This window comes from Anser anser (genome assembly GCF_964211835.1).
Source record: "Anser anser genome assembly, chromosome: 2".
Classification (NCBI taxonomy): domain Eukaryota; kingdom Metazoa; phylum Chordata; class Aves; order Anseriformes; family Anatidae; genus Anser; species Anser anser.
The window spans coordinates 36,227,172-36,246,319 of NC_139721.1; the positions used below are offsets into that span (position 1 = coordinate 36,227,172).

General features: G+C 37.3%; 1 protein-coding gene across 2 annotated transcripts in view; it reads left to right on the top strand.

Moving 5' to 3' along the window:
• The window catches only part of ARFGEF1 (ARF guanine nucleotide exchange factor 1), a 92,289-nt gene that overhangs the window by 36,932 nt on the left and 36,209 nt on the right, over positions 1 to 19,148 (top strand). Inside the window, exons 5-10 of one of the 2 annotated variants that reach the window (XM_083824153.1) lie at positions 7,400 to 7,579; positions 9,593 to 9,866; positions 10,418 to 10,531; positions 11,133 to 11,311; positions 12,414 to 12,547; positions 15,981 to 16,215. In XM_083824153.1, coding sequence (XP_083680279.1) covers positions 7,400 to 7,579; positions 9,593 to 9,866; positions 10,418 to 10,531; positions 11,133 to 11,311; positions 12,414 to 12,547; positions 15,981 to 16,215 — 1,116 coding nt within the window. The remainder of the gene's footprint in view (positions 1 to 7,399; positions 7,580 to 9,592; positions 9,867 to 10,417; positions 10,532 to 11,132; positions 11,312 to 12,413; positions 12,548 to 15,980; positions 16,216 to 19,148) is intronic. The other variant, XM_083824154.1, reaches the window with a different exon arrangement.

Consider the following 19,148-nt stretch of genomic DNA (forward strand, 5'->3'; position numbering starts at 1 on the left):
TCCCAAAATATTATTCGTAACATGAGCAGTGTGTCTGTGTGGCAGCTACATCACCTGCACCACTGTAAAATCAGAACGCTGATCACTCCAGCACCTTCCTCCCTGGGGGATTGATTATCTTGGTTCTGCATGCTGAATAGACAGCCCTTACGTGGTGTGCTGCCATCCACCCAAGGTCTGTGAGCCAAGGCTGGGTAAGAGTTCACACCTGGAGCTATTTGTCAGTTTCTGGATGGCTTTCTAGTGGCAGAGTCATCGTAAGCATGTTCCCAGCAACCAGAGCAGCTTAGGCATTCTGAAATACCTTTCTGCTGACCTGCAAGGAAACAATCCTGCTGAGGAATGTAGCTTGTCTCAGTGTAGGTATCTAAGCTTAGAGTTACGTCTGACGGTAGCCTTGACGGTGGGTGGGCAGCTTACCTTATCTGCCTGTTTCTGCTCATCTGTTCTCATCTCTAATCCCCTCGTTCTTCATCTGCAAACTCCGTGATGAGCCACACTGGGAAATTGGCCTTTTCCCCTTCCTTCCTCCTGTAGTTTAGCTTGATCTGATGTAATTTTGATGTCAAGCTACGTAAATGCTTTTTCAGCTGTAAGGGTGAGGATTGCCAGGAGCAGAAGGAAAGCAAAAAATTAGGCTAGTGCAATGACATTATGGAAGGTGTTTGACACTTGGAAGGTATTAATAACAATTGGAAGGTGTTTATTAAAATTAGGTTCAAGGAAGAGAGGTGGCTTCAAACATACCTGCCTTCAGGCTTGTTTTGCTGGGGCTGCTATGGTATTTGTGGTTTGTGTCCATAAACTTCTTCCTGACACATGCAGAGGTTTCAGCTGAAGTTGTGTTTCTGTCTGGCCTTACTGTTCCTGAATAACTACTACGTATGACAAAAAATAAGTTGTACAAAAAGAATAGGGGTGGGGAAGAGGATGGGACATGAGATCAGCTGTGCTCACAAGTGTTCTCTTTGCTTGGCGTGCTGTATAGCAAGTATTTGTTATTATCTAGATACTCTCCCAGCTTAACTTGCTCATGTTTGGCAAAGAAAAAAATATTTGTTTGCTTGATATCTGAAATTTGAAAAATCGAATGTTACTTGAGTGACTGCTTATTGAGTCCTCCATGTGCTGTAAACCGTAAGGTCAGTCCCGGTAGTCATGCTCTCTATTGGCCAGTATCAGTAGAGGAAGAAAAGTTGAATCAAACATTGACCACACAAACAGCCTTTTGAAACTAACCAAAAATAAAGAACAACTCATGCCTGGCTTACAGAATGGGAAAACTGTAAACACTGACTAATTCTGAGGAATAAGGAGAATGGTTATAGGTTTGAAAGAACTAAGAAAAAAGAAATTTGTGTGAAAGCAGATTTCAGAAGACCCTTAGAAAAACTTCTCAGTTCAGTATCCTGTTGTGTTCCAGTAGTGTGAAATGCTAACAAAATAACTTACTCATCTGCAGTATCCTGTAGTTGTGTGGTCATTATTTCCTATAAAAAGGTTATAGAAAGTTTAATTTTTCCTTCTGAGTTTAAAAGAACCTGTGGGTTATTGAAGGATTTAAGAATCAAAATAATGATGTAGGAGGGTTCGTTCTGGATTCTTTGTATTTTTAGGCATCCATGTGAAGTTCAGGGCTAGGACTGGTTACCTAACCTGCAAATGCTGTCCTGCAGGTTTGTAGTTCCGCTTTTTAGAGGATTACACTTGGTTGGACATGAAATACTTCTGTTTTGGAACATACATTGATTCTAGTTCATTTTGAACAGCCAACCTTCCAGTGGTAAAACCAAATAGAACTTTATACTCTTCATTTACTTTATAAAGTATTTATTTTACATTCTTTATATCCTCTTCCACAGGACTCCTACTAGCACATAGTTCTCCTGTTCTTTTGCAGTCCTCACAGTCCTAATCCTCACAGTCCTAATCCTTCATGTGTTTCCAGACTGGCAGCTGGTTGCATGCTTGTGAATGGTGGATTATTTTTTAAGATTAATCTTAAGTGGAAAAAAAATAGTTTTAATTAAATACTAGATGTTAACTAAGAATCCATTATTACTGGAATCTGGTGTAGAATCTAGGATACAACTCCGATTTTAAATCACTGTCTTGACTGTGAAAACATTCTGGAAGTAAGCACTGTGTTTTTCTATTTTTCACATCTTCGCAGTGTATCTCCTTAACTTACCAACTTTCAAAGTTGGTAAACAAGGTTAGGTAAAACAGTTCTGTAACGCTATGGTGAATGTGTAACGTATATGATTGAGTAATTTGGAAATGGTAAAGCAGGACATCATCTTATTTCCTCACAAAGAAAATGTGGCTTGGACAAACACTGCGTTCTGTGTGATTTTGGTGTCGTTCATGTTGAAAAGTGGTTTATCCTTGAAGGTTGTTCAATGCATTTGCTGCTCTGTTGTTTAAGTACTTCTGTCTCCTGTGTTTCTCCAAAAGTCAGTCCCTAGTAACACATCATTTCTTTATAAATTAATGTTTGGACTTTAAGTAGAGTATTGGGTATTTAAAAAAAAAAAAAAAAAAGATAATGCTCTTTTCAAAAATGTATTTATTTATAGTTAAAAATAACCCTATAGCCTTTCTCAAAGAAAACTGAATGATGTGGTTCCAGTGGCCAATCCACTACAGAGAAGCATTAGGGCCGTTGTGTTTTATGTTCTGTCTCCAGTGCTTGAGAGTCCCCAGACAACTGAATTATGGTATCTTACCCCAAGAAGGTCTGTGCTGATCAGATGACTGCTATACAGTGTCATAAATCTTCCAAAGATAACATAGTTAGCTGAGAGGACAAAAAGAATGAGCTCAGTTGAAAACGAAGCTTTCTAGCAGTATGTATGTAGGTGTACCTGCCTCTTGTGTGTTCTTAAATCACTTCTCCTGGTTGTGTCTTTTACCATAACCATTCTGTTCTTGCAGAGTATTCAGTGTGAAAGGAATGAAAAGTTTACAGGTGCAGATAGATGCTGGATGTTTTTTTAATAGAGAATGTTAATTTTGTTTACCTTTTAAACTAAGTTAGTTCTGCATCACAAATCACAGTACTTCCTGTACTGTTCTAATATACTCGTTTTACATAATATTAAATGCACTAAATATGCAAACGTGCTCCAGGCTGAAGGAAAAAGCAACATGGATGTCACAAAAATATGGTAATTTGTAACTCAAATGATCCTGAAGATTTTTTTCCTTTTCCAAACCCACCTGACGGTTGTTCATAAAAATAAACAAGCTTTGTTGCTGTGAGCTAGGTAGAGGCACAAAACAATCGGGTCTGTATCAAGCACAGAACAATAGGTGTGAACAATTGGAAGGAAAGCATAAGGAAACGATCTCACAGTCAGGATGATAGCCTGTAATCTCAGGACAATGAGAGCTTGATTGCTGTAGGTATTTTTGCAGGCTTTGTGACAAAGAAAGTTTTTATGGAAGGATCTGAAGAATAATGAGGTAGTGCTAACAGCCTGTGTACAAAGATTTCATCTATGCCTACAGAAGAGCAAAAGGGAGTAATGCAGTAAAGTATGCATTTTTTTTAATCATCTCTCCTTAGCATACACTGACAATAGTTGAATGAAAGCAGGTAAAGCTAAGTGTGTCCAGAAGGAATGGGAACTTGGTTGCAAATCTTTACCTTGCTAGAAAAGAGCAACCTAATGCTGCAACTCCAGGTCAGCAGAGCCCACCGAGGAGCTTGCTGTTGTGACCCCTGTAGAGAGGCATTTTTCTGTTCAGGTTTTGCTCCCAGCTGTTGCCCTTGCCCTACCTCATCCCTTGTTCAGACATGCATTTAATACGTTAAACCAATTAAACTCACTTTAAAACACAACAAAACAAAAATACGCCACCAGAAAAGGAAGGGGGATGGGTGTTTTGGTTTAGTTTATTATTATTTTTAATTGTATTAATATATTGTCATTAAAATGGCAGAGGTGGCTTCATGCCTGTTGCAAAGTAAGCAGTAAGGGTATGGTTGGGAGAAAAGCAGACCTTTTGTTGTTCCGCTTCTCAAGGACCTACATCACCACGTCGCAATTTGAGATTTTGTATAATCCCGCCGAACTGGGGACTGTTGCTACAGTGATTGTCTTTACTCATCGGAACCCCTGTCTCCCTCTCTGTGTTGGATCTAGTAGCTGTTTGGCCACAGAGAAAGGTCAGAGAGTAATCTGATGAAAACTGATAAGTGAGGAAGGGAAGGATTAGTATTTTAACAGATGAGCTGATGGGTTTCAGAGGAGCAGTACTGCTGCTCCTGACTGTAGCCTGTGGTTTCTCAGGGTTAGTTGTCACATCAGTAAGGGTGTGCTTATCTGTGACACAGAATGAGGAGACGTTATGTAGGGCATGACATCGAGTTGAACCCTTAATGAAAGATCAAAGTTAAAAATGCTTATCAGTTTACAATTACGTATGGTAGTCATTAGGGTTCGTTTTCTCAAGTGCCTGAGCAGGAAAGAAAGCCAGAGGAGCGGCCGTCAGGACCTCTTGTAGGCATGTTGAGCTCACTAATAGGTATCTGCAAGGAGAGTCCCTGCTGGTAAGACTGATTTCTCAGCATGGAAGACGGAGTTATTCAGTGAATTTGTGGTACTATGTTGGACTGTCAGGAGGAAAGTGCCTGTATGTACGTACCTTTCTTGCCTCCACACCTCCTTAGCAGGTGGCATGGAAAGAACCAAGCTCTAGTAGTCAATAACACACATACTGAAGAAACTTATAAAATTCAGGCTGTTGAGCCAACTAAAACAGCACATAATCCATCTGTAGCCTGGTCAACTTTTTCTACTAGTAAGCATTATCTCCTATTATTAAAAGACAAAAAAACGAAGACTCCAGTGAACTGCAATGCAAGCTAAAACTGGGCTTTCAAATAGCAAATCGTTCATCACCTGAGTTTAACAAGGATGACAACTACAAGCTGTTTGTTGCTTGTGGCTTTCTGATTGTAGTAGTGCTTTGGTAAAGGGGGGGGGGGGGGGGGAAGAGCAGAGCTGTCTGTTTATGTTTACCTAAACCCCACTTGTTTAGCTTGTCCTCTCAAGAGTTGCCAATTTTACTTTTTAAAAACTAGTATAGACAAAGTTCTTCAAGGTTACTCCTCTTTCAGAATTATTAATTAAAGTTTTACGGAGCTGTCTGTTTTGACCTCTCAGGACTTTTCATTCAGTGATACACACAACTTTAAAAAGCAGAGTGCTAAAATACCCACGGGCGTGCAGCCTTTCCAGCCAGGTGGGAGAGTACAGGATCTAGTCGCTGGGAGCTACCTGCCTGCAGGTCAGCCACGTGTAGGGGGGAGTTGGAGAGGTTAGCAGAGCCGTGACTGATACGAGGAGCTTTGGGGATAAATTTGGGAGTGTGACAGTACTGTAACATAGAGGATGTAGGTATGTTACCTGAACAGAAGAGACGTGCAAGTATAAAGAATGGGATTCAGCATGTTTTAACTCAGTATCTCAGTATGTGAGTCTCATGAAGCCACCAGAAACTCCTAGAAATAAGGGAGAAGTGGAACAGTACAAAGTACTTAATGAAAGATAGGGAAAATACAATACATAGCAGTAGGTGTGCTAGGGCAGTATAGAATATATGGGGGGAGAGGGGAAGAGACAGGTGGTGAATATTATAAATATATAAATAGGTTTTGGCAGCGGATTTTATTTTGGTGGCACTGGATTTTGTTACAGCTTTTATATGTCGTCCTCCCTAAATTATGCTTTCCAGTAGCAGAAGCGGGGTGTTGAAAGTTCTGTGGAGATACTGAATTGTTGCACAGAGAGGGTCAGAATTCAGGATGGTGCTGTGAATTTCAGTTTACCACTTCCTGGTTTTTAGAAGGTCAGTCAGTGACATATAAACTGGACTTTGGGAGGAAAAATAGTATCAGTGATGGGAGACTTCAGGTCATTTATGAAACAGTTGTCTACAGTTTGTCCGCCCGTGTGATACCTTCATGTTAGTTGGTTGGGTGTTGTTTTTTTGTTTTTATTTCTTTATTAATTTAAAGAAAAGTTTTCTAGTGGCATTTAGGTACTACTAGTTTGTAGATGGTAGCATGAGATGCAGTTTAACGGTCATGCAGATAACAATGTATTTTCTCCAATAAGAACAGTAAGCACAGTCACCCATCTATGTGTCTCCACAGATGAGAGAACTGTGGCACCACAGGTAGAATAAGAAGGGACCTGCAGCAGTCTGGTTATCCAGGAGCAGCAGTCAGAGTGGCAGCTCAGCGAGATGGGTCTCTGATTTTTAAAGTGTTTGAGTCAGAGATGGGTGCTCTCGGTCCACTTGTTGGTACCATTTGTGGACGGGGATGCTGACGATGCTGTAAGAGATTCTGTAAGTGGAACTAGGCATGGGTTGATGAGTAAATTAAACAGCACTTCAAATAATTTTTGTTTTTAACTTCGATTAAAGTTTAACTTTAAAAACGCCTTTTCAATATACAGGCTTTCTGGTGCTTCCAGTCTTACCTTCCCTAAACATCCCATGTAATCATTAACTGTCATTAACAGTGGATAAAACTCTTCCCAGTTTTCTGGCACCTTCTACTGGAGTACAGTGATCAGCGTACATGATTGTGCTGTTGCAAACAATCTCTTCCCCTTTCCTTAGGCTTTCCAACACACTCTTCTGACAGTGTCTTTGCACCTAGTCCTCAGCTTTACCTGCCTCTATTTCTGCTCTTCAGTCCAGCCTACCTCTACCTCACAAGTGTTCTTTAATTCTTTATTACTTGATCTTTCAGGAGCACATTTGCGTATTTTTTGTAAAGTAAAAAAGAAGCAGATACTAGCTCAAGTGGAAAGAAGGAAGTGAGTTTCTACAGAGAAAGCAATACAATATTCTGACATACCCAAAAAGAATGTTTAGAAGGTGTGCTTGTGCCTCTCGTAACTGCCTAATCATATACTTAATCTCTGTTCTTCAGATTTACATTTATTTGTAAAACTTTTGGACCATTTGGATGGCTTTCTGTGTTTTCACAGGTAGTCTGTCATTCACGTTCTGTGTTTAGAAAATTCTAGGGTAGCTTTTATTAGCCACCTGATAACTCCATTGGTTACTTACTGCTGTTACATGCTATGAAACACATTTCCTATATACACTGATTAAAACACTCTGCTTAGCATATGTTAACATAACTGGTATGTATGATGTTCTGATATGGCTAAAAAAATCTTTGAAAAACTTAATTAAATTACAGCTAAAGATATGTACTTATTTATATTTAAAAACTAATCCAAAACTGACATTTATTCATTTGCAGACTATTTCATTGACAGTAAAGTTTTGACTGGAAAATACATATGTTTGTTTATTTAGGCTTTGCAGACTATTTCTTTGACTGGAAAATATATGTTTGTTTATTTAGGCTTTGCTCACTGCAGTAACATCTCAACACATAGAAATCCACGAAGGAACAGTGCTGCAAGCTGTAAGAACATGTTACAATATCTACCTAGCAAGCAAAAATCTCATAAATCAAACCACAGCCAAGGCCACTCTAACGCAAATGCTGAATGTCATATTTGCACGTATGGAAAATCAAGCAGTGAGTATCTCAGTATTTTTATGTAGAAAATAGATCCTAAAAGCAAACCGCCTTGAGAAATTTGTTTTGTCATTATTATTTTTTTATAATAATTTAATAATTATTTCGTCATTATTATTAAAGCTTCTGGGCTTTCCTAACTAATGTAGCTTTGAAAAAGAATCAAATATCTTATCTTATTCTTTTTGCGTTTTGCTATCTGAAATACGTATGAAATGTGTTTGGGGTGTTGTATAGGATTTGAAATTCTGAAAGTGGGCCTCTACATTTAATGGATGTATTTGGCTTCAGTTTCTGTTCTCAGGCTGTCAAGAAGTGCCACACTACCTGCTTAACACTGCATATAGAATAATTTAGTGTTAGTGAGATACTCAATTGTTGTGATGATAAACACTGAAGAAGTAATTCATAATTAAAACAAATACAACAAAAAGTAAAAGACAGAACCCTTCCAAGTCGTGTAATCACTTACTTTTTTTTAATGCTTTAATGTGGAGCAGTCACTTACAGATACTTGTGTCGCTGAAATTGCTGTAATGAGTGGTCAGCAGGAATACCACCAACATGGCTTGTGGCTTCCGCTGCTCATAATAAAGATCAATAAGGCAAAGTGATTGTCCTTATTCCTGTTAAAAAACAAGAACAACAAAAGTGGATGTTCAGATTGGAAAGCTGCTTGAATTCTTAGCTAGTTGTAGAAGTAATTCTGCTGTACTGTTACAAACTCGTAAGTTTTCTTTAAGATTATGTAGTGGATCGAAGCTTGTACTTGACTCCCTCTCAGAAGCAACTGCTTATTGGAACACAATGCCATCACACTCAGAGATTTATGATATATTTACGATAAGTAATGGCAAAAGCCATCCAGTTACACGAGTACTTTGGGAAATCAGTGTAGTTGCTGTCTTTTTAACCAACTCATTAAAGAAAAGGATTATTATTATCCTACACTGGCAGTCTTTGTTTTTGCTGGACTGTAAGTCTAGTCTTTATGCAAGCTGATAAGCTGTTCTGCTTGTTCTGCGTGCTCTGGGCAACTTTTTTAATATGATAGCTGCCAAAGGGTGGAAGGAATTATTTAAGCTGTAACTTGAAAGGCAGTATCTACTCAGGGCACCCCAAAAGATATATCATAGAAAGCTTTAAATGGAAGAGTAAAGAGCTGAGATCACGCTAGCCAAAATGACAGTATAAACAGTTACAAAACTTTTGGTAAACACTGGTCTCTGCAGGGATAGAAAGCCAGTCATTAGAGCATCACCTCAAAGGACACCCAGCTTTGGTTTGACTTCAGTAACTGTTGTCTTAGCCTGTTAGACAAATTACATATTCTCTTCTCTTTCCAGGGATTCCAGTGTGAGAAATCATGAAATTCAAAATAGCCTTTGTCTTTTTTTTTTTTTTTGGCATGACAGTTTCTTTCTAAGGATCTGTCTTCTGAAGTCCTGTGGAAGTGCAGCCCTTCTTCTCACTTTTAACTCCTGTTTTTTTTCTTTTTTTTTTTTCTGTATGTTCAGTCAGTTTGCTACTTCTATTTTTTCCCTTAACACCAGAGGTTTGCAGGATAGGAGAAAATGAATCTTAAGTTTTCCTATGTGTTTCTCTTAGTGAGAGCTTTAAAAAACAAAAATAAGAAATTGCCCTTTATGTTTCTCCATACAAGCCTTGTATATTGTTAAATCTCCTGACTGAACTTCCTTGTTGGACAGGCAGACAACTCTTCTTCCTATACTAGATGTACTTTTGTCATCCATTATACGTAGTGAAGATACAGTAAGTGTAAATGTGCATAGTTGGGAAGCAGCCCTCTTGCAAAGACTAAGCCTGTGATATTATATTTTTTCATAATAACACAAATGATACGTGTGCTTAAACTATTACAGGTTTATGAAGGCAATGTTTAAGCACAGCCTATAGAGATTCCATGTTTATTAAATAACATATGCAGTGTGTATATAGCTCATTGTTTTGTTTTGATGATAAATTTTTTGTGTAATTGCAATGTATTTGTAGCTTCAGGAAGCCAAACAGATGGAAAAGGAAAGACACAGACAGCAACACCATTTACAGCAGTCTCCAGTAAGCCATCATGAGCCTGAGTCACCTCAGTTGAGACATATTCCAACACAGACTGATCAGCTGTCTAAAGAACATGAGAGAGAGCTTGACCACAACACAAATGATGTGGACAAGAACCTTCAAGAAGATTTAGAGGCAGAAAATGGATCTGATATTTCTAGTGCTGAAAATGAACAGACAGAAGCCGACCAAGCCACAGCAGCAGAAAGTAATCAGTGTGTATTTCTGTTTTATGGAGGGAGGGAAAAGGTCTGTAAAAAGAAAGGCTGAGGACTGTCTTTTTTCACCTCCCAAGCCTGGAGTCAGGCATATAGATATTTTTTAATAACTGAGTGTAGAACTTGTTATCACTGTTAAGCTTTATCACAGGTATCCTTTAATCTTAGGCTCTCATACTCTTGTAGCAAAGATGCCTCTTTGCACCTGTGTGACGTTATGAAAGTTGTGATGATGTTATGAAATGTTAAGAAAATAACATCTCAAAGCCAGCAGCTTTTGGTGTTTAATGTAGGTAAAAATACAAAATGGATGTATTTGTCTTTTGTTGGCATAGGCCTGTGTATTAATTACCATTTACAAGTTAAACATTGGAATGTTTGTGCTCTACAAATATTGTTTTCAAAACATCCAGACACTATGTTGTTGTATTTTTAATGTATACTCTTCTATTAGTAGATTTGTAATTGAATTTTTAAGTATTAAATGCAAGTAAAATATTTCCTTAATTTATTAATTTCTCAGTATTTCATTTTTTTTAAGATCTTTCTAAAGCTGATGGAGGAACGTATGATGGTGAAAGCAATGATTGTGAAGAGAAGGCGCAAGAAATTGTGGAAAGTATTGTACAAGAAATGGTGAACATAGTAGCTGGAGGTATTACATTAATATATGACTGCAGTATGAATCTTGACATTAAAGATTATTTTAACATGAATATTTAAAATACATCATTGTTTATATAATATTTATATGCTGAAGAAAATACTTTCAGTTGTCTGACCTTAGCTGGGTGTTATTTAGCAATAAAATGGGCAAGATTTCATGCATTAATTTACACTTTCTATACTGAAGACGAATGTTGTTTAAAAAAAAAATCTAGCTTGTTTTATTTTTCTATTTCGTTCCTGCATAATCTCTTCAAAAATGGGCCCGTCTTTGTAGTAGCAGTGAAGCATTAAATTTTGAGTTTGTTGAGAATTGTATATATATAATCTGTGACTTTTTCTTTCCTCATACTTGTAGGAAACTTGTTAGAATAGTGAACCTGGCAATGTAAAGTTCTGAGTTGTTTTTGATCATAATTTTCATTATTTAGATCTTTTTTAGTTATATAAAGCCATATAAATTCCACCTTCAGCTCCTCCTTATGATACTTTTGCTTCTGCTAGTTTTTGTATTTAAACATTTGATTTAAGCTCTTTTTACCTTGCATTCTTACTTAACCCTTGTTATAATTTTGTTTTCTTTCTGCTAGATATAGAAGGGACCGCTGAAAGTGCAAGTGGTGATGGCACGATTGTAACATTAGAGGACGGCAGTGACAGTGAAAACATTCAGGCAAATGGAATTCCAGGGACTCCAATTTCTGTTGCTTATACACCATCTTTACCAGATGACAGATTGTCTGTCTCTTCCAATGATACTCAGGTACAGGCAGGTATAAATTAGGAAATACTGAAAAAGAGTAAAATATTTTAAGAATTGCACAACACTTGCGCAGAGAATGTTTGATATAAGTCCATAAAATAAATTACTCAGATGAGTTCAAGTATTGTGGTGTTCTAAACATTATTTTATTTTAGTGCAATATATAAATTTATTTTTTTTAAATAAATATTTGTATGTGATGGCTTTTTTTTTCTCCTGACTACCATATTTTTAGCTGCAGTGTTAGAAGTGTTTCAAGATTAGAGAACTCTTAGGTTTTTCAAGACGCTCCTAAGAAACAATAAAACTAGCATTCAAATACACATTTAGTAAAGAGTGTAACCTGTTATAGACATACTTGTATAATTTTCACATGCTTTTTTTCACATGATAAATATAATTTTCAAGCCCATAGCATGCTGTACTGCTATGATTCTGGATAAAAAGCTTTGTCTGATAAGGTTTGATTTCCATTAAGAAAAAAGAAATGAGAACACACTACTTCTGTGGTATCAGATAACAGCATATGCACAGTATCAACTGACAGAGGGTCTCTGCTACCAAAGTACTGAATAACTATGTTTGGGGATAATAGATTGCAAGCTTGAAAAGCAACAGTCATGCATGCCATATGAGCGTAAGATTAACATTAAGCATTTTGCTGATGTAAGGAACAATGATACCAAATGGCATGAACATAGAGCAATATATCATACAATAGTATTGCCAGATGTATGTTGCCACAGATATGTAACTGCTTGCATTCTATTGGAATGTCAGTCATTTTTCTTAAACTAGTTATCTACTGAAAATGACTGAAGGCAGTTCCCTTGCAAGTTGTCTTATTTAAACTTGACCCATAAAGCTTCATGACAGTCTTAATGTAATTCTGTATTTTTATCAAGATAGGAAATTTTATTAGGGAGTTTATTCATTTTAACTGGACTGCAGAATTCTTTTCTGTTTTAATTTAGTCTTGAGACCATAAATCTATAGTGAACTGGTTATATTTGTATAATATCTTAACTTCTTGTTGCTAGGAGGTGGGGATTTCCCTACACACCCTGCTAATGCAAAATGGAATACTGAAATATGTTAACTTCTTTAGGAATCTGGAAATTCTTCAGGACCTACACCTGGTGCTAAGTTTTCCCACATTTTACAAAAGGATGCCTTCCTTGTATTCAGGTCACTGTGTAAACTTTCCATGAAGCCCCTGTCAGATGGACCGCCAGATCCAAAGTAAGTAGAATTAAGAATTCTCATAATAAACCTTTTTTAAATTTGAAAATAAAAATAAATTATTTTAAATGTTTTTGAGGCTCCCCAGTTATTGAGAGAATAATAGTATGGTTAAAGAAACTTTGAAAAGGTACTTTCTGTGTTCTAATACATTTTTTGTATGCGAAATGAAAGCATCTGCTATTACCCATCTGTTCTCTAGAAGTTTCTTAATAATGCCTTCACTGCCTGTAAGTACATCGTGTTCTTCCTAGTTCCTCTGTATAATGATTTTCAGCAGGGTCTGTAAAGAAGGTCTCAAGTTGGTTTAGGTCTCAGCTATCATTTCTCTGCTTTTAGGTAATACATATGTTTATAGCCATAGTCACTTATGCTCCGCAAGTTCTTTTCTCTTACATGTTGGCTATCCAGTACATGTACCCAGCTGTACTTCATCTTAATAAAATCTCTTTGCATTCAGCTGGTACTGGCTATGACAAGTTGGTGGTGTGGTCCGTTCTGTTCTCTAGCTCAGGTTGGACACTTGGCAGCTGCCTTAACCAAAACACAAATGTTTTGCAAATGAAGTCTGTATCTACCTGGTTTGAAAATCTTGCCCTTTGAGTTAAGATACTCTGTTTTCAGTTTGGCTTAGAGAATTGTTTGCTGCTAAACAAACAAACAAACAAACAAATATATATATATATATATATATTTTCCTCTGTGGTTGGGTGCCAGTATTATAGTGTCTGGTGGAAATGAACTTTGCTTTTCTGATGTCGTATGGAATCCATATGCCTCTTTTGTTCTGCACATTAGAAAAACTTACTAATAATTTTCAAGAAGATTCCTTTTTTGTTCCGAAGATACTAAAACTGTGAGATGAGCAGTGATGAAAGGCCCAAAATCCTTTAAAATAAAGTCACGTTTACTGTTCCAGGGTCTAACTTCTAAATTAGGTAACTTTAGGACAGCTTAGCTTAATCACCAATATCAATGTGGTTTAGTAACCTGAAAAATATAATACAGTAGAAAGGGTTTTAAAGGGTCAGTCTAGAACCTTTTTCAAACTGTTATCTACTGATGCACTGTGGAAAGTCAGGACGTTCAGGAGCGAAGATTGAAACGTGAGGTTTTTCCTCACTATCATTTGAGAATTTGTCTTCCAGGAAGTGCCATGAAAATCCCGTGGGTTTAGTCAGTTCTCTGACACTAAGAATGTCCAGATATAAAAGGCTTTAATGGATTAGCTCCCCCTGGAAGGGCAGCAATAGCTAATAAGGTACTTGGAGCATCTCATCTGAATCCGTGGAGTCTTGATGTTCATAATAGACGTGATTATGCTCTCCATCTAGAACAAAATGGAGGAAATGATGTTTAGGACAACAGGAATTATCTGCAAAGACATTCAAAGATGTCCTGTGTTGGAGAAGCGTCTAGAATTTTGCTGTGCTTCTGAGGCATTGATGGTTTTTTTGAACTATTACAAAGATGCTGTAATTGGAAAAGGAGGCATAGGATATCTACAGAACTTTTCTTTTTTAAAAAAAAAAAAGTCTGCCTCTTGACAGTGAAATTAGCCATGAAGTGTTTAACGAAAATATTTTAAAATTTTATTTAATTGGACATGGAACTTTAGTGCAAAAGCAAAAGGCTGAGAGTTGAGATCAAGATTGAGCTCCTTGGGAACTTGCTTGATGTCGTTGTCTCCTTTTTCCCTACAATAAAATAAGATGGGGGAAATTTTCATGAAGTTTTGTGTATTAGATTTCAGTCCTTAAACTTGTTTTAAGTTAAGTGGGTTTAAACATCCCAACAGAACTGATAAGGCCAACAAATTAAGACTTGGGTTATAAGTTGCCACTTGCTGGAAACGGTCAATATTTAATATTTCATTTACATTTTAAATTCTCTTTCTACTTAAATTCTTAGAATTAATAGCAAAGCAAGGCATGGTTGTGTGCTGTCTGTACTATTAATGCAATGTCACACAAAAATAAAACCTTTTTGCATCAAAGGAGAGTGTTATATATGGCAATATGCAGTTGTGCAGTGCCTGAAGACAGGCATTTTTGTGAAGAAATACTGAGAGCTGTTTTGGGGCTTTTACTTCGACTCTGGGGTCATTAGGAGGAACGGGAGGAGCAAGTTCCTCACTTACTTTGACTGGCTACTCTGAAGTGTCTTCAGACAAGAAATTTAAGTTTGGGATTATATTTTAGGAGTTTGAAATGGTGGCAAAGTGATTGTTTTTCCAGCCCACTTTGTTTGCCAGTGTGCAGGAACCATCGAGTTTATTCATAAGATATTTGTTACGAATTTGAACTTTTATTTTAGCCTTTTTAATTAAGCTGGTATTTTTGCAGAATACAGCAAATAACGAAGTATTGTGTGTGTGACGTGTGGCGAGAAGAGATCCTTACCATATCTGGGCTGTACTATTTGAAAAATGTCCTTTCATTGTTCCTCACGTTTCATAACTGTCCTCTGTCAGTGCGTGGTTGTTCAACAAAAGCTGGGCTGTCTTGTTGGGAAAACCATTTCTGTCTATACTTTTTTTGAGATGATCAGAAGTGGGAAGGAGCTTTGGGAGTCTGAGGAAAGAAAACTTTCTCCCAGAATGCTATTTAAATTGCATTATATTTTCATAGATACAGATTTCCGTCCTCTACATGTTTTTTGTTGTTTTTACCATAAATAGTAGCTCTGTTCTGACACGAAATCTAGCTTTTTTTCAGTTTGTAATGAAGCATGGTGTTACCGTGGAGCTCTTGACTACACTACAGTTGCCTGATTTTGCTAATGCCAGACTTAAAATAGGCACGTTATGCATCCTAGCTGCTCTTGGAGTGGGATGGGGCCAGTGACTGATACATAATGTAAAATACCACATTTAGAGGAAAGAGATGTCAGTGCTGGGAGGAAGTAGGTCAGGCAGTTACAGCTGTTGTCTTTATTGTCCTTCAGCTCTCTTCCCATGCTGGTGAAAATAAAGGAGGAGAATGAATTTCTAAAGTCACTTCTCACCTTTCAGTACTCAGGATTCTGTAGATAGGATGGATCTTTTATATGGGATCTTCCATACTCTATTAAAAGAGGGGAAAAAAAGTACTCCCTTCATCCTTTGACTAAGAAAGGACAACGTTGCCTGCTGTTGTCACTGTTAATAGGTGTGCTGTGCTACAGAAGAGGGGCTTGGTAGTAGTGGTAGGAAACAGTAACTGGAAAAGGTTATTCTTGTCCACCCTCTTGGCTGACGGGTCACCAGCTTAACCGAAAAAAAAAAATCATCTTTTCATGACTCTTTCTATGCCTTTTTTTTAAAAATTCGTGAGTATTTCATGAGTGTCCCACATAAAAAGTCATTGTGGTGTATTGATTTCTCAAAAGAATGTTTGTTTGTTTGTTTTATGATTTACCTTGGGCTGATGTACGCTATGTTATTTTTTTCCAGATCTCATGAACTGCGATCAAAGATTCTTTCATTGCAGTTGCTTCTGTCCATTCTGCAAAATGCAGGACCTGTCTTCAGGACAAATGAGATGTTCATTAATGCTATTAAGCAGTATCTTTGTGTTGCACTGTCAAAAAATGGAGTCTCATCGGTTCCAGAAGTTTTTGAACTTTCACTTTCCATATTTCTTACCCTCCTCTCAAACTTCAAGACTCATCTAAAGATGCAGATTGAGGTATGTTACATGACTTTCTAATTTTAAAGGGGGGGGGGGAGGGGTGTTAAGTTGGCATCCGTCTATATTGATATGTCTTGCTCAGAGAAATTTGTTTTTCTTCCTGAATCTCAGCTTATGCATAAGGCTTGCCAGATCTACCCAGGCACAGAAGCTCTTTCTCATCCAGTGGCAATGGGTGAAATGCCCTTGAAACCCCGTTTGAGTAAACCAGCAGCATTCCCTTTGATACACTTACAGATTAAATAAGATTTGCTCTGTAACATCAGAAGTGACACTTGAGGCAGTGACAAGTTCATTGGTGAAGTGGAAAGTAACGGGAAAACTTTTGTAGGGAGGGTTGTTCAAAAGAAATAAAATCCACCATATTTTAACTAAAACATAAAATGAAGTCTCTAAAAAGAAGTAGGCCATTTCATCACTTAATAGTAGACATTTACATAAAGTAGTAATTTTTACTGTGCAAAACGTGCTTTGATTTGCAGATTGCCTGTAAGATTTGTACAGATCAAAGTGTGGAAGTGAAGTGTGAAAAGATGTTGGGAGTGTTGATAATGTTTTTGTTACAGGACCTTGATTTCAGGGATTTCTTCTTTCATGGATGTCATTGTATGAGTTGATGTCATGGTAGCTTCAGAGGAGGAACCTAATTTTCATAAGTTTGATGTTACTAATTATCTATTACAAAGTACACGGGACAGCAGTTTAAAGAAACTTATTCTTTTTCCTGGTTGTGAAAAAAGAATTCCTCTTCTTTCAGCTGCTGATCCTAAAGGTTATTCGGAAGATGTGGGTAGACAAGTAGATATCTTCACATTCAGTTTTTGTCTTGGAGCTGTAAGGAGAGCCATATGCTCTGATTTACAATATGCAAAATCTATATATTTTGGGATTAAGGCAGTATTCTTCATCTGTTTAAGAAATTCTTGGCATATTTTAAAATATAATTTCAGATTCTGTTGCAAGTGACCCTCACGTGGTCTTTTGACATACGTTTTCAGCTAATGCTGTCCTCTGACAGTTAAAATAGTGGGTCTTACCTGAATTATTTTGTAACTGTATTTCTTAAATCGGTCACTGGATATATTTGCAGTAATGTATGGGCTAACTCTGACATACTTTCCCTTCCCCCCACTTTTATGCTTAAAGGTTTTCATGCAAATCCAGCCGTAGATGTCAATGAATTTCAGGTGTCACTTGACTGTATTTAACATTACCATTTTTCAGCAACAGTAAATAAGCTATCACTTCTCTATTTTCAGTTGACCAAACTAAATAATGAGCTCTTTTCTGGTTTAATGTTATGATATGCTAGAAATAAAGTGTCGACTCAACATTATTTGCAATAAGTGCTACATACTGTTTTTAAATACTTAAATATACGTAATTAGTACTGCTGGGAGAAATTGTTCATCCTAAGATACTCTTGTCCAAAGTCGATACCAAAAGCAAGAAGTCTGTAAAGGAAGCATAGAGATTTAAAGTGTCATTGTAGTATGCAGCCCATGCAGCTAATTTCCCTTGCAGCTTAAAGATTTGGGTTTAGTTTTTATACTTGAAATGTTTTTCTCTGCTTCATCAGTGATTTTTTAAAAACTCTCTACAAGAAAAATACAGTCTTCCTGATTCTACAGGGTTTATAGCATTACTTTCTTTCAAACTAACTAGATAAGTAAAAATGTAACTAATTGCTTATAGCATGATCTTTATTAAAGTTTTGTCTTCCTCTGTTGGATTCCATAAAGTTGTGGCTAAAATCAGTACTCTGAGTGTCTTTAAGCTCTTGAAATTATATTCCACTTAAATTAGTCTTTGATACGCTGTGTGTTGAACTCCTTGTGTTTTGTAGGGATCCTTATTAAAAAACTAACTGGGATTGCACTGCATGCATGTTTTTCCTCTAAGGGGGCCAACAAAATGTAAATTTTGCTAGTGCATTTTGCTGGGGGCAGTATACTTACCGTCAGAAATGTTTGAAAATCAGTGCTGCCAGTTTTCCCCAAACGTGTCAAAGCAAAATTAGCCTTGTACTTATCTCTACCTGTCTAATAGCATGAAATCTCTGTAAAAAATCTGTCATATAAGGGAATATCTAATATTAAGAGTAAGGGTAGTTACGTATTTGGATGTATGTGTGCTGCTCTCAGAGAACAGGATCTTGAAGGCATGGGACTGTTGACACCATTCTAGAAGAAACACGTTGATAGATTTGGTAGCCACAACTGGCTGCGGAGAGGTGAGCTCTCAGAGGTGCAGAGCAGTGATGTAACGCTGCGTGGGATGGTGATGTAACACCATCTAGTAGTTCACATTTTGAGTTCATATGCTCTCACAGCTGTTGCCACCGCTTAGGGAAGAAGCAAGAGAAAAAGCCTGCTGTAGCTGCGAAGCATGCTCAGCTGAAATATGCAGGCTATGATACTACTGTATCTGGTGAGGAACCAATTAAGAGAGGGTAAAATAGTCACTGTTCTGAACAGAAAGCATCTGCGCTGAAGCAATTTCAGGAAAAACTACTGTCCATTTTGGAAAATGGTCATCCTGTTAATGGACGTGCTGCATTTTTTATGCTGTGCCTGACCAGTGCTCATCTTACAACAATGTGATACTGTAGAGTGATTATTCTGTGTCAAGATGTTTCCCGTTCTAATGATACCGATACTTTAAATTGGCATAATGTGCTGTTTGTTACATGTGTGCCATGTCATCATCTTGTAGGGAAAGTCTTCTGTGGTAAGGTAATAATCTCTTCTTTCCAAACCTCAAATGATACTGAACTCTAAGAGCAGTGTAGAATTCTTGTTAAATTGACATTCAGGATTTCACAGCACTGGTATGTAAGTACTGATTTGAAGTCCTAATTTCAACATGTCAAACATAAGTTGTTTTTCTACCTTTCCGCTTTTTCCCCTCTCTCCTGTACATCTAGAATG